Genomic DNA, 22,926 nt, shown 5'->3' on the forward strand with positions numbered 1-22,926 from the left:
CATTTCTGTTCCCAATGATATTTACAACAACCTGCTCATATTATTTCCATATATGTGTGTGCTATACTCATTAATTAGATGGTTGGTTGTTACTGAATGAACACGCAAACTCTAAAACTCTGTGATTTTTCAGTCATCGGTTTAGAAGAAGCTCATAGATTTATTTCATTGTATTGAAGTGTTTAAATGAAGACAACACAAGGAACAATTCCGCTTCATTTTTGAGTTTATTATGTTACGTAAGGGTTAATGCCCGACGAGGTGTCCATTATCAGGTATTAACGACGGCCAGGCGAGGCGAGGCCTCCGCCGAAGTCCATTAATACCTGACAATGGACACCTCGAAGGGCATTAACCCGCTTATACCATGGTCACTTGGCAAATAACACATTTTTAAAACATTAGTTTATATTTTAATTAGTTTTACAATCGAAATCTAAAGTTACAAGTTACAAACAATAACTTGGTTTCCTTGGTTACGCCTGACGGTTTATTTAGGTGTCCATTATCACTTTTTAACAGACACCCTGCAGCCAATCAGAATCGAGTATTCACCCAGACCATGGTATAATGAATATTAATGTGCTTTCATTAAGTAGTTCATTGTTTTACAATGTTATGCCATAATCAGGTACCATGAAACGCATCAGCGAACATCACCTCTGACCTGTTTTTCTTTATATTTTGTGATTTAAAACGTACTTCCTTTACAACTGTGGGCAAACGTTTATATTGGAATGTAACATTTAGGCTATATACTGCACCTTACTGCCATATAATCTAGAAAAAGATCATACAGAAATTAATATTTTTCCCTACCAGATGGGCACAAAAAAAAAAAAAAAAAACCTAATTAAATCACTAAACCACAAAAACTTTTTCACAGCACTATATGCCCAGGCAGTATTGCAGATTTCCAGCATTCAAAGGAATGAAACAGAGAGAGGTTTATCAATGTCATTTTTTTTTTATTCCAAAAGAATCAACATTTCCAAACTAAAATTTCAGTTAGTAGAATTTGTTCTCACCAGAATGACATCCCCTTTAATTCTAAAGCAAACTGTTCACAAATGAAGTATAAGCCTCATCTCACAGTAAAATACCTTTTGACACCTTTTAACAAAAAATTAAATACTATAAAAATAAATCATTGCACAAAATAAGAGCCATGTGCTTATGATCGCTAGAAATCTATGTGCAACATCTTGAAACATACAGACATCCGTACACTGAAAATACGACAAGAGGGACGCTTAGTCATTCCACTTACACAATGAACTCACACAAAGCCACATACAAATAAAATCTATAGTTTAATCGTGGAATATTAGTCTCAACGCTAGTTTTCAAATGATCAAATGTACATTTAATGAAGCAACAGATAACAATAAAGGATGCAAAACAAGTAGTGTACTGAATGTCAGGTGTGTATCGAACAAATGGTGACATTTCTGTTGATGTTAAGTACTTAGACGAGGGGAAAGGTGCTTAGAAACAAACCGCTTAAGGTTAAGCATTAGTGACTAACAGATGCATTGAAAGTCAGGCACTGTGGGAAAGAAAAACGTATGCGTGTACTTGAAAAGAGCAGCAACTGTTGCATCACTGTGCTTCAAACCCACTTATTTGACTTCAGATCATCTCTAAACGAAAGGAAGCAGTCTGAATGAGAATATGATTCGATCGTAAAATACTTTATGGCAGTAAATATCCTCTCAAATGAGAGGCATGTTATAGAAGCTGCCATTCCATAATCATAAAGACTGAAACATTATGGGGTGTTTGAGCAGGTTGCATAGATTTAGTCCGTTTTCTCCAATACACAATGTACATGTCTATGTTTGAGAGCAGCGATAACAGATGCAAATGCTGATGGATAAAACAACCCATGACACCCTACTTTTCATAAAACAAATTCAACGGATAGTGCTTGAACAGTTTAGTGTGACACCGATACCTTATAAAAACTGTGGAATATGAAAATTGTGCATTTACAATGTCAACAGAGCTAGTTTTAACTTGTTAAACATTAAAGTCAGTACAATCAGCCTATTTTACATCCCATGAGTCTCTGCGGGAACCACAAAGTGAAAAAAAGAAAAGAAAATGAGGCTATTTTTAAAACGCATCACCATATTGAACGCATGGCGAGGATATTTTGCGTAAAGTTTAATCTGAAACCGAATCCAAAAGGCAAAATATTGTACCAATTAAAACAAAAATCGATAGCTTTTTACATTAATTGCCACTAGCGCACACACACACACACCCACACACACACACAAAAAGAGTTATTAACATTCATCATCATTCACTAAACATTCTAACTGTTGTAATTTTTAATTAATGCTTGATCACATTCACGCTCTACGTACAGCTGGATCCGAGGTCTTAGGTGGCTCAGTGCTAGCCCGACTCAAAACATCTGGAATTAGTTTGTTAAATGCCTACTGTACATGGAAAACAGCCAAAGCAACTCAGTCACATTTTATCGGTGACCTCGTGTGATGTAACTACGTCTACATTGAGCTCCAGCATCACTGACGGTGAACCAGCTGGAGCTCTGATGAGAGGCTTGTTCTCCTACTGCTGTTTCCACGCTCTCCTCCATTGATAAAACCTACAGGGTTGATGAGATGCGAGAGAAGATGCTTTCAAAGGGCAATTCAAAAAGCTCGATCATAAACGCAAGTGCTGAAGATGGTGGCCGCACGATATTAATGTGAGCATAAGCGCTGTTGTTTTCGGTTGGGTACAATATGGTGCATGGTGAGGAAGGAGGTGACGAAATCTCTGCCCTTTGAACTTGCACCTCCTCATCAGTAGATATCAGGACAGTCTGTGTATTTCCTATCAAAGTAGCCGCCAGTGTACAGCCAGTCCTGTGATCCTGTGTATGGGTTTGTGCCTGACTGAAACCACCTGAAACGGTCAGAGAGGTTAAGATAAGGCACATGTAAATCACACACACATACAAAAGGCAGGGAAGTGTGGTAGTGCTAACCTTGTGGACCACTCGTCACCATCTTTGGCTCGCTCCTTACGAGCTGCTCTCTGTTTCTCTTCCAGTCTCTCCTTTTCTCTGCTGGCTTCATCTGCACAAACACACAAAAGCTTTATGTTAGTCTTTATCATGCATGAACAGAAGGAGGCGCTGTAGGGATGTTTAAAAAAAAACACTTTTTATTACCCATGTTGCCGTTCTCCATGGCTCTGATGTCAGGCCGTAGGCGGCAGTCTGTGGGTCCCAGCACTCCTTCCATGCCAGGCTCCAGCTCATTCAGTGTCATGGCAAAGTTAGTGAAGTTATACATCTAGAAGTGAACAGAGGGGTTTCAAATCAAGCAAACCAATAATTAAAATGAGATTACACAACAGTTTAAAAATTGGGGTCCGCTTTAATTCAGCAAGGATACATTAAATTGATCAAAAGTGACAGTAAAACATTTCGTGAGCTTAGAATTATAAGGTTCTATCTCCGTTTAGGGTAGTTCTGAGATATTGAGCATCAAAGTTTTTACATCCCAGCTGGCAGAACTGTTATGTAGTATAATCTACTATTATAGCTCAACAAGACCATCACCCTTACAGGTACTTTGAGGATAGAATATCAAAATCCTGGCACATTTGGAAATGGGATTTTTTACGATGGCCCAAATGGAGATAGAACCTTATAATTCTGAGAGCTCTGATTCTGTTTGGAATTATAAGTTTCTATCTCCACTTTTACAAATAAAACCCCACATTTCAAAGAATAAATGTATATAACCATTGATTTTAATCAATTTATAATACAAGCACACAGCTTGTAGTATATAATATCATATATAATAGTATAGTATACATCAAAGCCAAGCAAGTTTGTAAGAAAAAATGTTATTTTTATTTTCAAAGAACATGGAAAAATTACAGCTAAACAAAAAAATGTTTTCTTCACATACTACACCCCACTCCTCTGTACTGTAAAAACATTTAGGAAGCATCTTACATACATTAAAAACGGTTCATTTAGTAGATTAAAACATACAAAATATTGTGTAACATCATGAAAGTTATGTTTTCATCCCTTTCCACCCCCACCCCTTCTGTGCTCTGAAACATTTAAAAAATGAAAGATGGATTAGTTAGAAAGAAAGATTAGTTAGAAAGAAAGAAAGAAAGATAGATTAGTTAGAAAGAAAGATAGATTAGTTAGAAAGAAAGAAAGATAGATTAGTTAGAAAGAAAGAAAGAAAGATAGATTAGAAAGAAAGAAAGAAAGATAGATTAGTTAGAAAGAAAGATAGATTAGTTAGAAAGAAAGAAAGAGATTAGTTAGAAAGAAAGAAAGAAAGATAGATTAGTTAGAAAGAAATAAATAAAGATAGATTAGAAAGAAAGAAATAAATAAAGATAGATTAGAAAGAAAGAAAGAAAGAAAGATTAGAAAGAAAGATTAGAAAGAAAGAAAGAAAGAAAGAAAGAAAGAAAGAAAGAAAGAAAGAAAGATGGATTAGTAAGAAAGAAAGAAAGAAAGAAAGAAAGATGGATTAGTTAGAAATAAAGATATATTAGAAAGAAAGAAAGAAAGAAAGAAAGAAAGAAAGAAAGAGAAAGATTGATTAGTTAGAAAGAAAGAAATATGGATTAGTTAGAAATAAAGATATATTAGAAAGAAAGAAAGATAGATAAGTTAGAAAGATAAAAAGATGGATTAGTTAGAAAGAAAGAAAGAAAGAAAGAAAGAAAGAAAGAAAGAAAGAAAGAAAGAAAGAAAGAAAGAAAGAAAGATGGATAAGTTAGAAAGAAAGATGGATTAGTTAGAAAGAAAGAAAGAAAGAAAGAAAGAAAGATGGATTAGTTAGAAAGACATTAGTTAGAAAGAAAGATGGATTAGTTAGAAAGAAAGAAAGAAAGAAAGAAAGATGGATTAGTTAGAAATAAAGATATATAAGAAAGAAAGAAAGAAAGAAAGATTAGTTAGAAAGAAAGAAAGAAAGAAAGAAAGAAAGAAAGAAAGAAAGAAAGAAAGATGGATTAGTTAGAAATAAAGCGATTAGAAAGAAAGAAAGATTAGTTAGAAAGAAAGAAAGATGGATTAGTTTGAAAGAAAGATAGATTATTTAGAAAGAAAGAAATATTAGTTTGAAAGAAAGAAAGATGGATTAGTAAAAAAGAAAGAAAGATTGATTAGTTATTAAGGATAGATATATAGATAGATAAAGTTTGAAGATAGATAGAAACAGTTTATTCATCACATGAATAAATTACATTTTAAAATATAATAAAATAGAAAAGTTATTTTAATTTGTAATATATTTAACTGTATTTCTACTTTTCTAAAGTTTGGGGTCTGTAAGTTCACCTTTAAAGAAATCATCAGTTGGTGTAACTGTTTTTTTTTTTCACGTATTGACGTGTGTGTGTATGCCTTCATGAATATAACAGCATGTACCTCTGCCGAATGAGGCGGTCTAGATGATATTCTCCACAATAATCTGCTTCCAGGAACCACGGCCACGGTCTCTTGTACATCAGGCATTTCATCGGCATCCTCGTTGACGGCTTCTGGCTCCTCCTGTTGGTGCAACCGCCTCTTTAAATCCCTCAGACAAGACAAGAACCTTCCCTAATACCCTTTCATTTTTCACACCGATTCTCCACAGACAGGAAAAGCATAAACGCACACAGTGGACCCCAAAAACTATTTAGTCACACTTAATGCATCACTGCATTAGATAAGATATCAAACCAAGTGGCATCTCCAGTATATCTATCGTTTTACCATTTAAATCGAAACGGTTATTTTTGTGAAATGTTTGACTTGAAAAGGGAGCTTGGGCTTTCTTTCTTTAAAATAAAAGTCTTTAAACGCTTAAAAGCAGAACATAAGAGATAGTCTGAGGAATGTTAACCAAACGGTGTGGGTGTCGGTGACCAGTGACTTATACATCTCTCAAAATATTTTCTTTTGTGTTCCACAGAGAAAGTCTTGTACAAGTTTGGAACGACATGAGGTTGATTGTGACGATTATCATTTTTGGGTGAACTATCCGTTTAATCTCCCACACCCAGAAGTCTGTCAAATACAGCCATAAACTGGGTGTGTTGTCGTATAATGGGACCAAAAGGAACTGACAAAAAGCTGAACAGAGTCAAAGGTCTGAGGCATGATGAGTATTTTAACACACCTGCTCTTTCTACACATACACACCGCTCTTCTGTACATAAATTAGCACATATTTAAACTACACACCTATCAGCTCTGTAACCCTAAAACACTCCATTATACTCTACATGTGCCTGAATCACTAGACGAATCAGAATTACACACGTCTACACCTACTGATACTAGTCTACATCTGTTACCTTGACATGAACACAGAGGAGAGCTGCTTCCATTTATATATAAAAAAAAAAGGATATGATAAAAGATAAGATAGCGATCAGGGGTTAAAGCAGCATGAGTGGTCAACTGTTAGCCTTGCTAATATCTTTCACACCTGTTTCTGTTTTTTAGTGTCCGTCGCTCCTTTCTTCTCGAGCTTCCGATGGGCCTCGTACACATGTGGGTCGACGCTCCACATACACTCCGTCCATTTCCCATAGATCACGCAGCGCTTCTTCTTACTGCAAGCAAAGTACATGTAGAGGAGAACAACTATTTGAGGTACGTAGCACTATAAAATAAAAGAAAGCTGAAAAATATTAGACGTACATGGATCTGGGAATAAAGACTTCCTGTACCTATTTTGAGTCAAATTCCCATTATGACTTGGCTTACTTAGTTTACTTAATTACTGATATATTTGTGGTCTAAAAGAGAATGTTTTTCTCATGATGCCATAATGCTGTATATTTATTGTTGATTAATAATAATCTAGGGCAATTCGAAGTTAGAATGAATACTGGCTACTAGGCTTTGGCTAACAGAGGATCGTGACACACAGACAACAGTGCTTTACTTACTTTAGTTAAAGATGTGCTGAAGCGGATATTGGTTTATATCATGAAAAAAAAAAAACTGACTCTTTTATGTGTATTACATCTAGCAATGCAGTTGTCGTCCTTCTAAGTATCTCAGAATAGTTTTTTCTGGAAGCCATAGACCTTATTCAGAGCAGCGCCATGACTGCTATGAAAGTGAGGCTGTGAGATAGACTTGCCGTGTTTTCAATGGCACCCGCTGTAAAAAGCTGTATAAAGCTCCTAGATCACTTATAATTTTCCACAGCTCATGTTGTCTGAAGTTTTTTGTCTACTTAAATTTCTTGGAAAGATATTTTTGCAGTGTTTTGTCAGCAGAAAAAAAGAAAAACACATTAAATAATAGTACAACCCAGTGAAGAGATGTCTATCCCTCACAGCCTCGCTTTCATTCCTGTTAAAATTCAAAGATGGCGCTGCTGTCAATTAGGTCTACATCAGCCATATATATGGCCATTCACACAGAAAGCAATTCGCATCAACAGGAGAAAAAAAGAATTGAACCTTTCATTTTTAACCAGAAATCAATCATTCAACATGGGAGAGTTCAACATTATGCAAATGAGCAGTGATGCAAAGCGATGACTACCAACGGGACAGAGCTCTTGCTACAGCTGGATGCTGCAATGGAGTAGAAACGCTAACTACACCCAACAGTACAGTGACTTGGCACCTCCAGAGATTTAAATCACGCCTTAATTATTAACTTCATTCAAAATGTCATGGGTGTCAAAGATGTCTAACTGCTTTGTAATCTTCTTAAATCGTCTTAAAAGGTCATCATTGCTTTTCTCATTGAAAACCATTTTACACAAAGAAATGAATAGCACTTATATGACTCCAGTCATGTCAGTAACTTAATAAAATTTACCCTGAAACGAGTCGCCTCATTTGACCAGATAAATGCCACTTCAAAAGGAGCTTTCGCACCGGAGTACCGTTTTCATAGTTCCTTTCATAGGGCGGAAGTACCTGTTTTTGGTGTGTTTGCGCCGCAGGAACTGGGAATGAATTTAGTTCCAAAAAGGCCTTTTGGGGGAACTAAATTAGCTCCTACTTTAGAGTAGAGTCTAACCCAGCACAATAGGAACTACCAGTGACGTAAGTGTACATTGATTGGCCGAACGCTTGTGAAACACCGGCATCCGGCATTTTAAAAAAGCTGTGTAAAGTTTACATACACTTACTCCAGGAGCTAATTCCACGAACATGGAAAACAGCGATAAATGGCATTTACCTCTCTCGCCTTTGTCTGCGGCGTTTGTTCTTTTCTCAGCCTTGATGATATGTAGAATTGCAAGTTATCGTAGGAGGTTTTTAGTCTCTTAGGTAGGGTTGTTAACTTCAGAAAAGGAAAATACGGGACAATCGTGGTTCTTTATAGGAATATAAGGGACACTCATGATATTTGTCAAAACTCTAAATATTTGTACTGTACCACACAGTAAAAAGGTTCTCAGACATAAACACATTTGTTTTGCTTAACCTATTTATGTACAATTGTAATGTCATACAAACAAAAATGCCACATTACACACAAACCATCGTTCAAAATAACAGCATTTATCTGAAAAGATATTTTTTTGTAAATTTGGAGTGCTGTTAGTAAGTACAGAGAACAACGACAAAAATCGGTGTTGCCTACACCGTGTTATCCTCTTTTTAAAATTTGCACCCTGTTAACTTCAGTGGGGCAAGTACTAAACCTGCTTTTAGCCTCTTTACATCCTTGATGTGTCATTACAAGTGCCCAGCCATGTGAGTGATTCCTTCAGAGTGAACACGGTGAATCTGACTGCAGTAGATGTGAAAGATATGAATAAAAGTGATGTTAATTCAGCCAGCGCACATACCTGTATTTACATCCTGTTTTCGGTCGAAGTCCACAGTAGTCGATTGTCGAGTTCACGCGCATAGGTTTAGTTACCTATGATCACGCGCGTGAACTCGACAATCGACTACTGTGGACTTCGACCTAAAAGCAGGTTTAAAACTTGCCCCATTGAAGTCAACAGGGTGCAAATTTTAAAAAGAGGATAACACGGTGTAGGCAACACCGATTTTTGTCAATGTTCTCTGTACTAACAGCACTCCAAATTTACAAAAAAATGTTCTCCTTTAAATTAACCAAAAGTGACAGTAAAGATCATTCTCAAGTGTCGTGATCAGCACTGCTTCTTGTATGAGTCAGTGGTTGGATCATCGTAGCAGTCAATAAAGGAAGGTCACGTATGGGACAAATCAATAAGGCCCAATATACGGGAAGTCCCGGCTAATACGGAACAGTTGGCAACCCCACTCTTAGCCCTCCTTTTTGTTATTTCAATCGCATAACTATGCATCTATATTCCATCTCCACTATCACAAAACCCACGACACAAAAACAGCTCGGATCACGACGTCCACCGTCCTCCAGTTGTTTGCGCCCGCACTTAAAATACGTCGCTGTTGGCTGGCTTACGTTACTACTGGCGGTGCGAATGCAACCAGGAAAATGGCCCAAGGGGAAAATTAAGTTCTCGGGGGAACGCCCTGGTGGTGGCTAGTTCCTATAACTACCTGGCGTCGACCAAGATCACTGAAATATTGGCTGAAATGACTGAGTGCAAATTTAAATCACTATAGCTACAAAAGTTGTGCAGGGTCTTTCTTAAAACATGATCTACATAATTTAAACAGTTCATGGTTATAGAAGCAGTCCAGTGAAAAGTGTGAGTCAGGATCTCACCTCTTATCCTGGATGTAACCTTCAACTCTGTGCAGCTCCTTTCCAAACATCCCACAGGGTTTAAAGTTCAGCACGCACTTCTCTCCAGTACTAAGCAATCACACGTCACAATAATCATTCAAACATCAATGTGAATTCACAATAGAATAGATGCATCATAAAAAAAAAAAACTTTACCTGTGGTTGACAATTTCCACATTGCCGTACTGTTCAATCCACAGTTTACCGATAATTATATTATGTACACAGCAAAAAGGGTTCGTCCATGTGTATGCCTCTTTATGCCTGTGAGGACACACACACACACACACACGTGAGCAGGCCGTTACTCGGCAACCCCAGAACCCTTTGCTCTCAAATCAAACCAGGATACCACTGACTCATCCAAGGAAAATCTCACTCACACAATCAATAGACATTTTCATGAACACATAAATAGCAGTTGATGTGCACGCACACATATATTTATATATACATATCAGGGAATATCAGGGTCTGTACATGTGTGTGCACATCATGGCACACTCACTTGTGAAGCTCTAGCGTGATGGTCCCTTTAGGTTCTGCCTCCACACTTTTGCCCCAGAACTTGAGTTTGGGGTAGATGGAGCCGTGGAACACAAAGTCGCCTGTCAGACTCTCAGTGTGAAATGCACTGATGGGCGGATGGTGACTCACCTGCTCTGAGATCAGTCTGAAACCCTGATCCTCTCTGAGTGAAAGAGAAGCAAACAAGAGTAGAGGAAGGAAGCATTAAAGGGGAAGAAGAAGCAAAGTTACATAGATGACAAAGAACAGTTTCCCTTTAGAGCAATCCTGATCTAACCAATGTTTATCGACATCCTCAAATCTTATCAGCATGGTTTGTAGTTAAACGCTCTGCTGGTGTCTTTACCGTGTGAGTTCGTAGGTTTCTCCTAAAAGCGGGTTGAAAGGTTTTCCAGTTCTATCCCACTGAGAAGCGACAGCAGACACAGCGAAGGCAGCTACCGTCTTAGGAGCAAGACAGAAAAAACATGTTAAGTTAAAGGCCGGATTGTAATATTACAAAACTGTGCTGCATATACTTGAGCAGCGTCCCAAATGACGCACTATACACTTATGCATTAATATGTACTCAACCGTGAAGTGTATGAATTTTATACAGTTATTTTGTCATTCAACATTGATGCCCCATCCCCTCTATTACATAATTAAAGCTGTGACAGTTGGGTGCATGAAGTGTCCAATTTTTGTTTTGGTTAATTAAGTGCATCATCCGGGTATTTATGGAGTTTTCAGTGAACACACTCAGCATAGATAACTGCACAAGTACGTGAATTGGGATTACATGACATGATTTAATTGCGATTTATCTTCATTATAATCAAACTCTAACATTAACTCTGAACTGAAATTATAAACGTATACATTCTAGATCAGCCATTGTGAGTGTGGTCTCACCTGCATCCTCTCTATAGAGTCGTTCTGTGAGCAGGCTTTGTGGATGAGGTATGTGTGCTCCATATACTCAGAGATTCTCTGCAGAAAGCTCAGGGGCTCATTGAACACAATGGGCATGGTGATCTTGGACAGCTCCTGGAATACAGCACAATAAAACAGGCTGAGCAGGACCAAACGTCGTTACAGGATGTGCCAAACGACACATGTGGCCCTTAAGGAACGCTGCTTTAGGGTTATGTCGACAGTGATCAGACGTGTTTCTTAAGGGGCCCTAGACACATTCTTGCATTCAAAAACAGCTGGATGTTGTAAATCAATGGACTAGCATATCAATAGAAAAGAACGATTTGAGATGTTTTTTAAAACGTTAAACTGTCAACTTCACTTCATCATAAAAACAGTGAGATGCAACTGCATATACATAAACCAAGCATTTAAATATTTTGTTTTGACAGTAATTTTCTTAATTTATTGCTGAAAGTGATGGATTTCTCAGAGAGGATTTTTGAGGATTTGGATTAGGGCTGTGACAATAACTTTTTACTACACGATTATCGTGGTCAAAAGAATTCACGCTAACGACATATCGCGATACCTATTTTCGCCCTATCCCATTTTACCCCCTCCGAGAAGTTGTAATAAAAAAAAAATAAAAGTTGGCGTGACATGGAAAATGCAATGGTCTTTTCTTCCCCATTGCGTGATCTATATCAGAGTGAAAAAGAAACAGGACTTGATTTTGTCCTTGATTGAAACTGATTGGATCATTGTTGTTTGCTAATTGCTGCAAACTCATGTGAGTGACAGGTGCTGGGGGCGAGGGATTATTATTTGCCCTTTCCTAGCGGCGGTGATGTGTCATCAGAGAAGATATGTCGTTGCAAGAGGGAGGGGAAGAATGTTTTGATTCAGAGGGCACACAAATAAAAATAATAATACTGACATGCACAGATCAATCAATTATAATGAACATTGCAATATTCCATAAAAAAAAATAGGAATTGTCCACAAAAAAAAAAAAAAAAAAATTCATGGTGACTATGTACATAAGCTCACTAATAGACATTAATCAGCTTGTCAACCATCCATTCTTAATGCACTCATAATCATGCTGAACTTGCTCCTAGAATGATTAATTTTTTATCCTTACCAGTCCAATACATTTCTTGAGAATGCTCCAAACACTAAAATCATTTCTGGAGAACATAGGGGCAGGAAGAGACGACCTAAAAGGGCAGAAGAACAATTTCTTATTCATAAACATGCACACACTCTCACAAGTGCACTGATATGTTTGACTGTAGAACTATGCACAGATGTGAAGATTATACATGAACGAGAATGAACCGTAAACATAAGATGAAAATAAGAATTTAAAGATAGAAAGACAAAAGACAGAGAGAGAGAAGATTAAAGACAGAGACAAAGAGCATAATAAGGAGTATATGGGTCACGGCACTGGAATCTGGCCGGACCTGCGCTTCTTAATTCCGTTCTCCTGAGGAACAGCTCCATTGTTCTTCTGAGCACCGTCAAACGCTACAGCGTCTTTAAAACTGGCTTCTGATGTGCCTTCACACGACTCGTCTGAATCCAAGCCTGAGACACACAAGCACATTATTATTATGTACAAATCACAACTTAATTTAAACGCACTAGAAACTAAAATCAAGTCTTCCTACAAGCAAATTTATGCATCACAATATGATACTAAAAAGTATAAAAGAGAGTTAAATATTTTTGAAACTTGGTCTATAAAGTATAAGTGTTCAAGATATTTAATTTTCAATGTTATAATAATAATTAAAAGAACAGTGAAAAAGTTCTTTATAAAATACATAAAATCGAATAATATCAGTTGTAAGCAAACACATACGGTATTGCCATTAATAAAATCTCTCCACTAAAATTTTGACCATACATGTTAAATGCAGAAAACTTAGAAATATCTTCTGTATGTCTGATATCAACATGCATTTATTACCGATTTAATAACATGGAATAAAATGCGGTTCCTCACGTTTTGTACCACCTGATATGAGCGACTTGGTTGATATGATATCAGGCTTCAGGTTTCCAGCACAATGACCTGCCAAAGTCCATATTGCCTTGTTTATTTATTCATTACATTATTTTCATCTCATTTCATCTCCGCAATGACAGAAGCCATCAGACCATCTGAAAGCAGCACTACATAATTGAAGTTATCAACAGATTGCGGTAAGCCGACACCAGACTGGCGCGCTATAACAAACACACACGGCTGAGGGCCAAAGTCAACAGTGGCCAAAACACTCACAATAGGGGACAAATGAGATCGTCCTCAGAAAACACAGCTGTTTAATACTGCTGTGTGTGAACTCAGACAGCACTGAGAGAATGTCAATGTTTTCATGACACGCGACAGCTCCGGACCGGCTTGTGTCACAGAGGTGCCATTACATGGACAAAGTTGTTGAACTTGTTTCTCTTTAGGACTTCAAATTTTAGAGCTACCTTTTGGTTTCAAACATCCATCCATTGGCGATGCATTCATGTATGTGATTGGTTAAAATGCAAAAGCAGCAGGAGTAGACATAAATGGACATTAGACACGTTTAAATCGTACTATTGATTTTTTTTTTTTGGATTAACTATGGAGCCCAACCATCCCATGCCATTCCGAAGTGTCTCTTACCTGTGACGGCATCATAGAACTCGTCTTCATTGTTCATGGTAGAGAATGGGCTGACGGCACAAGGTTTCTAAAACATGGTCTCTCTTTCTTGTCTCTGGAAACAGGGACACCTGCAAAGAGACAATAGTCAATATCAAAACCAGACTCGTGAACAAGAAAACAGCTTACAATAGTTTTAAGAAGGCATATTGAGAGTCCATTTGATGCTTCCCATATAGGAAAAACAAAAATCCCATCATTCACCTTTCCTCCAATGATCTTAGAGCCTTAGTTCATTCATGCATCCATTCATCTATCATGTTTGACTGAAACTAGCCGGCTGCTCTTGAAATGAGAGGTGGAGCCACTGCAGGTCTCCTCCCATGGGCTTGTATGCAGCAACTTATTTGATATAGAACTGAACTTTGGACAATCTCCATCCAAAGAGTGTAAGCTGAGAGACAGACCTGTACTGTGACGCACACAGGACGGCCTTATCTCAGTCTAGACAATACCTGAGGGAGCGCTTCTTTCGCGGTTAAAGTCTATTAGCCAGCTATGCAAATTTATGTAGCCATTGAGTAGTTAAAGGACGCTTGCTGAATGTCTCTCTCGTCTGTTTTAGCAGACTGCCATTTAGGCTCAATGAATTCCCTGAGCACAAATTACTGGAGAGCAACTAACAGCTTTATTACATCCTTTGACTTTGAAAAGCGAAGACAAATCAAGCAGTACCCATTTCTAATTACCCGGTTCAAGTCTTTCTTCAACTATCTTGACCTCTTTGGTGTCTCCTGTGGCTCTTGTTTGCAAAAACATTTTCTGAGATAGCAAAGTCAATGAGCCGCCTCGCTATTAGGACAAATATGCAAATCTAGGACAAATATCCAAATCAAGGTGACAACCAACAAGTATGTTGCATAACGTTTATTGATTTTTAATAATAAACCTTATCAGACAATTTTTTTAGACATGTGCCACCAACCGTTCTGCAACTTCATATATCATATTATGACAAATCACTCCACAAATTAACTTGACAATTCATTAGTGGTGTTTGCTAAGCAAAGAGCCACTATTACTCCAGCTCATAGTTAGGGTTAGGGGTCTATAGCCCGTTTGGGAAGAAATGTGCGATCATTTTGATGGACAAGAAGAAATACATTAGACTAACAATGACTGAAGTAGGGACCAGAGCATCTTCAAATAAGCAAGCACCCACAATACTTTAGAAAAACGTTATAAATCTTAATAGATTAACACAAATTGTTTTTCGCTTATGTTCCATAATCTACCGTCAACCTGGTCAGTGCATGACAAAAGTTTTAGTGAACTCTGAATAAATAGTGTGAAGTAGCAACAGGTATTTTCTTCCGTATGACACACATGTATGCAAGTGTAACGGAATATCAAAAAAAGTTTAAAAAGAAAAACAAAAGTAGGAAGATTTTTTCATTGTGTATCCATCGGTTTTGACATTGTACTCAAATGAATGCAAGATTGTAGTCAATTGTAACAAAGGCACAGAGTTAAAGCGGACTTAATGATTGGAGAAGTCCTGCATCAACAGAGAGAAGTCTGTCGTTATCACTGGATGATGCAGTTTTGACATTTTGTTTAAACATTATGAGGTCAAATAAAAATTTGAAACCTACACATGGATAAACTGTTCACAATAAGATGCAATAACATGGATTTACAAAACAGGTAAGGGGAATTTTCATTTCTTTTGCTGACTTTCATTTTAGCGAATCTGTGTGAAATTCCATTTGCTGACATTTCATTTGGGAATATGTGTCCTAACCAGACACGACAGGCAATAAAAGGCTTCTTTTCCATGTTAATCAGAGTTTTTGTCCAAATCGGCCACGATGGTGATACGCAGCGATTCTATTTTAGAAATGTTTCTATTTCTGCAACGTCGTGGCAGGAACAACAACACACAAATTATGCCGAAATTCTCAGGTACGGTTTATGTGCTTTATTTCATGTCAAAAACGTCTAATGTGAGTTTGAATATCATTTTGCGTGACCTTTATAGCCATAATGAAAGCGACAATTTTAACAATTGTTAAAATGGTCCAATGTTTACGAATTTGATTATGTACTTATCCATTGGGTTGAGAGTGCAGTGTGCTTGCAGATAGACTCCGCCTACACACTCTTCTGATTGGCTGTGATTTTTGATAGATTTTGTCACATCTCGTGTGTCATTTGTGTGGACAGACAAATTGCTTGTTGCTGGGATCTTATCGCATTGCATTTGGTAAGGACATGGTATAATGAGCATTATATCTGGACACCGGCCACCTAGCTCCAGTTAGTGAGCAAAATATGAATGCATCCCAACCCCAACTGTTTAAGCGAAGCAATGAAATTGTCTGTACAAAAAACGAAGTAGGCTAGTGCACAACGTTTAAAATAATGTTAATAAATCAAATATAATTTCATAAATTGCATAAACAATTATGAACAAAACAGCATCATACATATATTCACGTATCGTTTAGGCTAATACAAAGAGCCGAAGCACAGATCACACAGGGTACTTTTTGCTTTTAAATGCAGTGGGATGAAATTTCATGGAAGGGGGTTTAGGGTTGGGGTGTAGGATTTTAGGTTTCGAGCTTCTCTATTTCTGGAATGTTTTGAATGAACAATGCCACAGCGCAGCATCTAGAGGGTTCAACTGGATAGGTTAACAAAAACATTAAAACACAACAACTCAAACATCATTAGGTGGGCTGGTGCACACCTAAAATTCAAATGCACCGTTTTTGCATTCGAATCTGGATTTTTATTTTAAATTTGACGAATATTCGAAATTCGAATTGTAAATTTGGCAGCCCTGTTTACTTGTACCAATAAATCAACTCATTGTTCACAAGTTTCAAACAGCAATTCAAAAGCATCTAAACCATTTTGCAAGGCCTAATTGGTTTCTAATGACCCAAACCATGTGACGCTTCGTTTCCATCAGGTAAAACTTAAGGTTATTTATGAGTTTTTAAAGGGCAAAGGTCAGGGGTCAGGCCACACAGACAACTCATGAGTAAATCAAAGAGTTAGGAAATGAGTCTAACTTAAGCATGGAGGACAACATGCAGCTGTCTCTGTCACGGTCACATCAACTCTTAACATTAACTGTTTTTCAAAAAACGCAGGCGGTCCGTTTCAAAGCAGAAAAGGTATGTGAATGTGTGGAATGTTCTTAACCCTCATGCATGAATTAGGATTTTTTATCCCTATATGTTTTTATTGCTCTTAGGGCATGAAAAACAAGACCTGCAATTTTTTATTCCACATACTTTTCAAAGAGATTTGAGTAGACACTCGAGTAGACCGTATGCGTTTTTGGTTTTAACTGGACTAAAGAGAGACTGAATTAAATATAATAGAGTAATAACACAGTAGTGTATTTAACAAACCAATGAATAACATTATAAAATCATGTAAAAACTACAAAATATATACAAAAAATATAATAAAGCTTCAATTATTGCAAACTCACTGGAGTTTGTTCCTGTTCGACCAGCAGACAGAGAGGAACTTCATACAAGTTGAACGTTGTATGTCTTTGATATCAGAACATGAGGATGTGATTCCATCAAAGATCTGGTGGAGGTACAACTCCGTGAAAAGGAAACCCAACTCAGACTATGTAGAAAATGCTTATGCTCCCTCCAATTTACCAGAGTATGTCGATTTACCCTTATTAGCTGATAATTCTGATTATGTATTTCTACAGTAGCTGAAATCTACATTTATTAATTAATGTTTTAAGACCGTGGATAAAACAAATACCAATCAAGTGTTTTTAATCTCATCTGAAAAGAGCAGTGTTGGGGGGTAACGCATTACAAGTAACATAATCCAATTAGCCTACTATTTTGATGTAACGAGCAAAGTAACTCATTACAAGTAACATGCATTATGTAGTCAGATTACTTTTTTGAACTACAAATTACATTCTAATAACACAAATACATTTATTTACAACCAAAAAAAGTTGCTTCAGATGACGTATTTTTAAGAACAGTCACAGCAATAGTATGAATTGCAGCTGAAATATAACTAACGATGCATGATGTCCAATTTAGTACGACAGATTAATCAGAATTCCCTCCCAATCTAAAATCAATAGGCCTACTTGGAAAATTTAACAATGATATGACTCCCTAGATGTTACAACATTTTCCTTTTTTTTTTTTTTTTTTAACCTGCAAGAGTTTTCTAGGATAGAATGAATGGATGGATATTCCGGAGCAACTTGGTATTTCTGAATGGCCGTTAGCCATCTTGGTTTGGAGAGAAAAAAAAAAAAAAAAAAAAAAAAAAAGATTCAATGGAGACTTTTTCTTCATTAAAAAAAGTCATACAGGTTTTGAATGACATGAGATGAGAGCAAGCAAATTACAGAAATTGGATTTTTGGTTGAACTATCCCCTTAAACACACATTAGAGCCAATATCAAAATAAGCAAAGGGTCAACAGGGAGACACCATCAGTCCCCTGAAATCAAACAAGAGAGACAAAGCCAGAGAGAGACTATTGCTCAAGGTTTTCAACAGAATCTGATACATTATCTCTGATGCACTTTCACCTACATGGGACAACAAGTGTTCTGCAATCAGATGAAATGTTAAAATAACACAGACGTCTCAGCCTCCCCCCCCCCCCGAGACACTGTGTTGTGCTACAGTAATGATCTCTGATATGCGAACAGCGTTCCCGGGAGCGAGCTGAATGGAATCAGAGACGACCGAGCACCGGTGCCGTGGCAACTGATAACCAGGCACAATATGTCTGCATGAAAAATAAAGACACTGGTGCGGTGTTTTACAAGACCCAGCACACAATCAGGCCCTGTTCATTTGAACAGAATCCTGATCGGCTGGACCAAAGGGTAGAAATGAAGAACCTGGAACACACAAACCCAAAATGCATAATGATTATGGTTACACCTTCTCCCTTGACACTTTTTAAAAGAGATGCTGGCTCATTTCTGAGAACAAATTTGGGAAAAGAAGAACAGAAGTGATGGGGAATCCAAGATAGAATTGGTAGTTTTTTTGCACTTATTTGGAGAATCTACAGAATTTATTGTGCATTATTGTGCTTAATGTATTTAAAGTCAGCATGAAACAGAATTTACGATCTAGCCTTTTCTTCCCTATTGTGACTTCTCAAACAAAAAACAAAAAATAGTATAGGCCTTGGTTTTGTCCATCTGGAATTGATTGGATGGTTGTGGTTCGCTACTGCTGTGATGTCATGTGAGTGACAGGCTGTCTTGCCTTCGCACCAGTAAACATGTCAGCAGAGAAGAGAAGAGATGTCTCTGCAAGGGGGGGGGGGGGGGGGTATTTTGATTAAAGATTATGAAGGCATATAACTATAATAATTACGTGCATGGATAAATAATTTAAAGTCCCGCTGAAGTCAATAATTGAATCCCTTAAAACTCATCTCTGATCACAAAAATGACAAATCTAAATGTTTTTTTCCAGTGAAAAAAATTATGCATGCCTTAAAAAAGCTTGAACGTAACTCTACACCCTTACTTCATTTAGTATACGCGGAACCATGAATATGCTAATTAGCCCCGCCTCCACTCACTCGCACCAGCTCAGAGATCCACTCAGCAGGAAAAACAGTGCACAATGGTATCGCTCTTTACAACGTCGGACACATAAGGGTATAGATTAACCTTTTGCTTGACTATGTTATCAAACAGCTAATAATGTGTTGCTAATGTTACACAAACCAAGTTCCTGTTCATCACCTCAGAGTCTGACCGCTGCCTTCTAGCAATCATCAGAAACGCTTTGAACCACTCAGAACGTCAGTGGAGAAAGGCATATAGTTCATCATAACCTAGTAATATAGGCTACATCATACACCCGCTGTATTGCTACCCAATTTTTCATATCAATAAAAAAATATACCGGGATAACCTGGCTTCTCCCGAGAGACTCCCCTGCTAGTCCGCAGTTAATGATATGCTGAAGCCTGCAGATACGTTGATCTGATTGGTTACAAGCTAGTTTGTGACATCAGAAACACCAGCGATTTCAAACCGCGTTTTTGAGACTGTCTTCGTTGGTTCACCGCCGTTTTAAAAAGAAAATAAGTCGGCAATGGTGTGGACTTGAGAATTTGCACATGGTTTGTCTTAAAGCATATTAAAAACACCACATAGACATATAAACAACATTAAAAGCTTAATTTTCACCACAGGATGACTTTAAAATAAATACAGCAATATTCCATGATAAAATGAGAATTGTCAATATTGATTTCATGTTGACTTTAATAAGTTTTTCTTTCGTTATTTTTATTAAAGGAAGTTGCCAAAATTCGTAATAAAGCCATAAGGGGATGTATATAATATATAGCCTAATGAATTATAAGCATTACAAATCTGTGTGCATTTGTGAAGGTTAGGTACAGGAGGTTGAGGCAATACCCGAAAGGTCACGACTGCCTAATAAAGTGACTGTAGGTAAACACACAAACACCCACAAGTTTTCAGAAGTGGAATGAATCACAGACTCTGCGTTACTCACAGTTTCATTGACACCTTGGGAATGTGGTCTGTTTGGGTAAGGTGCCTTCACATACCTGACAATGACACATTAATTAGCAAGTCAAGGCGGTGTTGGGAATCTCCATGTGCACACACATAAAACAAGACCGTGATATCTTGTTTTACTCTCAGGAATGTGGCCTGATACTCATCTACATCTGTCTACATGCCCCAAGCTACACACAACATTACACCTCAGGAACTGAAAAAGCAATAACTGCTCAACAGCGCACGTGGCAAAGCCCACTGTACATTACTGAACCCTTTTACCCGCTTTAACACCGGTAACAGACGACTTCTTTGACATTTCTTTTTATGAGACATAGATTAAATGAGTCAATATGACAATGCAAATACGTCAAATATTAATACACACATACCATTTGATAAATCCACAGGCCAAAACCTGTCATTCTCATTAGAAAAGAACATGTAAAGAAAAGAAAGATAGAAAATAGAAAAGAAAGAGAGAGAATTTAGTAAAGAAGATAAGCAAGTTGTTACAGATGTGTAACATGGTGGTGTATAAAGCCCCAGGGAACAACACGTTCGGTGCAGAATGTGTTAACAACACACTTAAACAGATGAAAATATCTGGAAAGCAAAACCTTCACTGTTTACTTTTAAAGAGAAGTCAGGCTGAGGAAATGACAGATGAACAGCCCTATAACTCAACACGAAAGACTTCAATCTCTAAAACTCACTCTAAAATAAAAGACAATACTACACAATTCACAACAAAATCAAAAGATTCAGCAGCTGACACTCTCTCAAATCAGGGCTGTGTCCTAAATCCTAGTGAGCTGCCTATCTAGGCAGCATTTTTGGGGGTTAGATAGCATTCTGGTTCAGATAGCCTAGGTAAATCAGTGGGTTTTGCCAGTGATCGCTGTTCACTCAACAATGTTGTGTAGGTAGACAGCAGCTCGCTAGGTTACGAGGAGCAGCCGGAGTCTGTAAACAGATGCTAACAGGCTAAAGCTCCAGCTAACTGCCAAACTTAACTAAGTAACGGCTCGAGAGCTTTTCGTCCGCTGGAAGGCATTGCTTTAAAAGCTCAGTTACTGCTGTGAAAGAGTCCGAAGAGTTACTTTTAAAGAAGACAATCGGGTACCTGTGATGATGGCTGGATTTCGCTTCTCTCGGACAGGGATGATGATGATGATGATGATGATGCTGTTGCTGTTGTTGCTGCTGCTGAAGAGCTGACACTCAGCCGGAAGAGACCGATATGGGCGTTTTGATTGACGTGTTTCTCGGCCAATTATATTGTGTGAATTTCGTCGCCTGACTGGTTACGTCAGAGCAAGACCTTTTGCATTGTAGTTGCACAACAATGTGTTTATCAAGCAGCTTTTGCTCTGTTAAACTCAACAATACTTACTTTTAAATGACTAAATATGTACCACAATAAATAAGTATGCTTCATGCTAGCGTATATATAAGAGCTTTAATTGAATTCATTATATATATCGCTTAAAAAATTATATGCTTAAAAGTTATGACAATACATGTTTTTACATTCATTCATTTTTTAAAGTCAGTTTAATGTAAATTTAAGTTGAAATGACTTAAACATCCAAGTTGATTTTACTTTAAAAAAAAAAATGTATGTAGGTCATTCCAGTCATTTATTACACATTTTCTTGACATCAAGATATTGAACCGAACAGCACAAACTTGCTTATCATATGTTGCAGTCTGTTCTATGAACCACCTTTCAGGCTATTCCTGTTTCATTTTAACCTAATGTTCATTCCAAGAAATTCATATAACGTTCATCAGTCATTACCAGAGGCCACGGACGGAAATGTAAAATAGTACAGAGAAGCCAGTTAAAATAGACCTGCTTGCATGCTATGATCCTCATATTGCAATCTCTATGAAAGCATAATCAGCTTGTACATTAAAAATATAAATTTGCTCTGTTTGTTTTATGTCTCTCGTTAATAATGAGGCAGACGTCACTGATATTCACCACTGTTCCCAGCAGCACAGCTGACCTGCATTGACCTCACTGCTTAAATGTCTGACGCTGACAAAGAGTAAGAGCTCTGAAAGGTTGAAACCAGAAATCGCTTTGACATATTGGCCAAAATACACTGTATTACACTGTACTGTCCAGTTATTTGATAAATTTGAGCTGTCTAGAGCCTAAAGCCTGCAGGACAGACCAGCCAGTCATCTGTCAGCAACATGGTGGAAGAGGCAAATTATAAACTTTTCATCAAAAACCATCCTGCCGATTTGTCTGCCATCAGGGTTACAGTTATTGCAGTGTTTTTCCAACAGATCTCAGAGGACTAAAGACTGGGGCTGGACTATTACAGTAAAATGGACTCTTTCATCCAGCATTACACACACCAATTACACCCACTGACCCTCTACAACATTGCTTTGTTTCTGCTTGCATAGAAAGATCTGCCCTCTCATCACTGATGCATGAGTCTGACTCAGTTTGTGTGAATGAATCTTTATCACGGTCAGACAAAAGAAACGTGAAGCCTGGAAGCAAATGTAAAACATGATTGGCATAACACAGTA

The 22,926-nt window shown here is 37.5% G+C and overlaps 1 protein-coding gene across 2 annotated transcripts; it reads right to left on the reverse strand.

Moving 5' to 3' along the window:
* Window positions 1–571: 571 nt before the first annotated feature.
* osbpl2b (oxysterol binding protein-like 2b) lies at window positions 572–21,626 on the reverse strand. Of its 2 annotated transcripts, none has more exons than XM_079849469.1 (14): window positions 21,497–21,626; window positions 13,815–13,924; window positions 12,613–12,736; window positions 12,288–12,363; window positions 11,138–11,272; window positions 10,590–10,687; window positions 10,224–10,406; window positions 9,872–9,979; window positions 9,695–9,784; window positions 6,483–6,609; window positions 5,435–5,557; window positions 3,191–3,314; window positions 3,005–3,095; window positions 572–2,922 (listed from the first exon to the last, which is right to left on the reverse strand). In XM_079849469.1, the coding sequence occupies exons 2-14, from the start codon at window positions 13,849–13,851 to the stop codon at window positions 2,820–2,822; spliced, it is 1,419 nt and encodes a 472-aa protein (XP_079705595.1). In that variant the 5' UTR covers window positions 13,852–13,924; window positions 21,497–21,626; the 3' UTR covers window positions 572–2,819. The 2 variants fall into 2 exon arrangements, with proteins under 2 accessions (XP_079705595.1, XP_079705596.1); XM_079849470.1 differs by lacking the exon at window positions 21,497–21,626 and adding an exon at window positions 14,058–14,175.
* Between the last annotated feature and the right edge of the window lie 1,300 nt (window positions 21,627–22,926).

The sequence above is a fragment of the Squalius cephalus genome, assembly GCF_949319135.1.
Source record: "Squalius cephalus genome assembly, chromosome: 18".
Classification (NCBI taxonomy): domain Eukaryota; kingdom Metazoa; phylum Chordata; class Actinopteri; order Cypriniformes; family Leuciscidae; genus Squalius; species Squalius cephalus.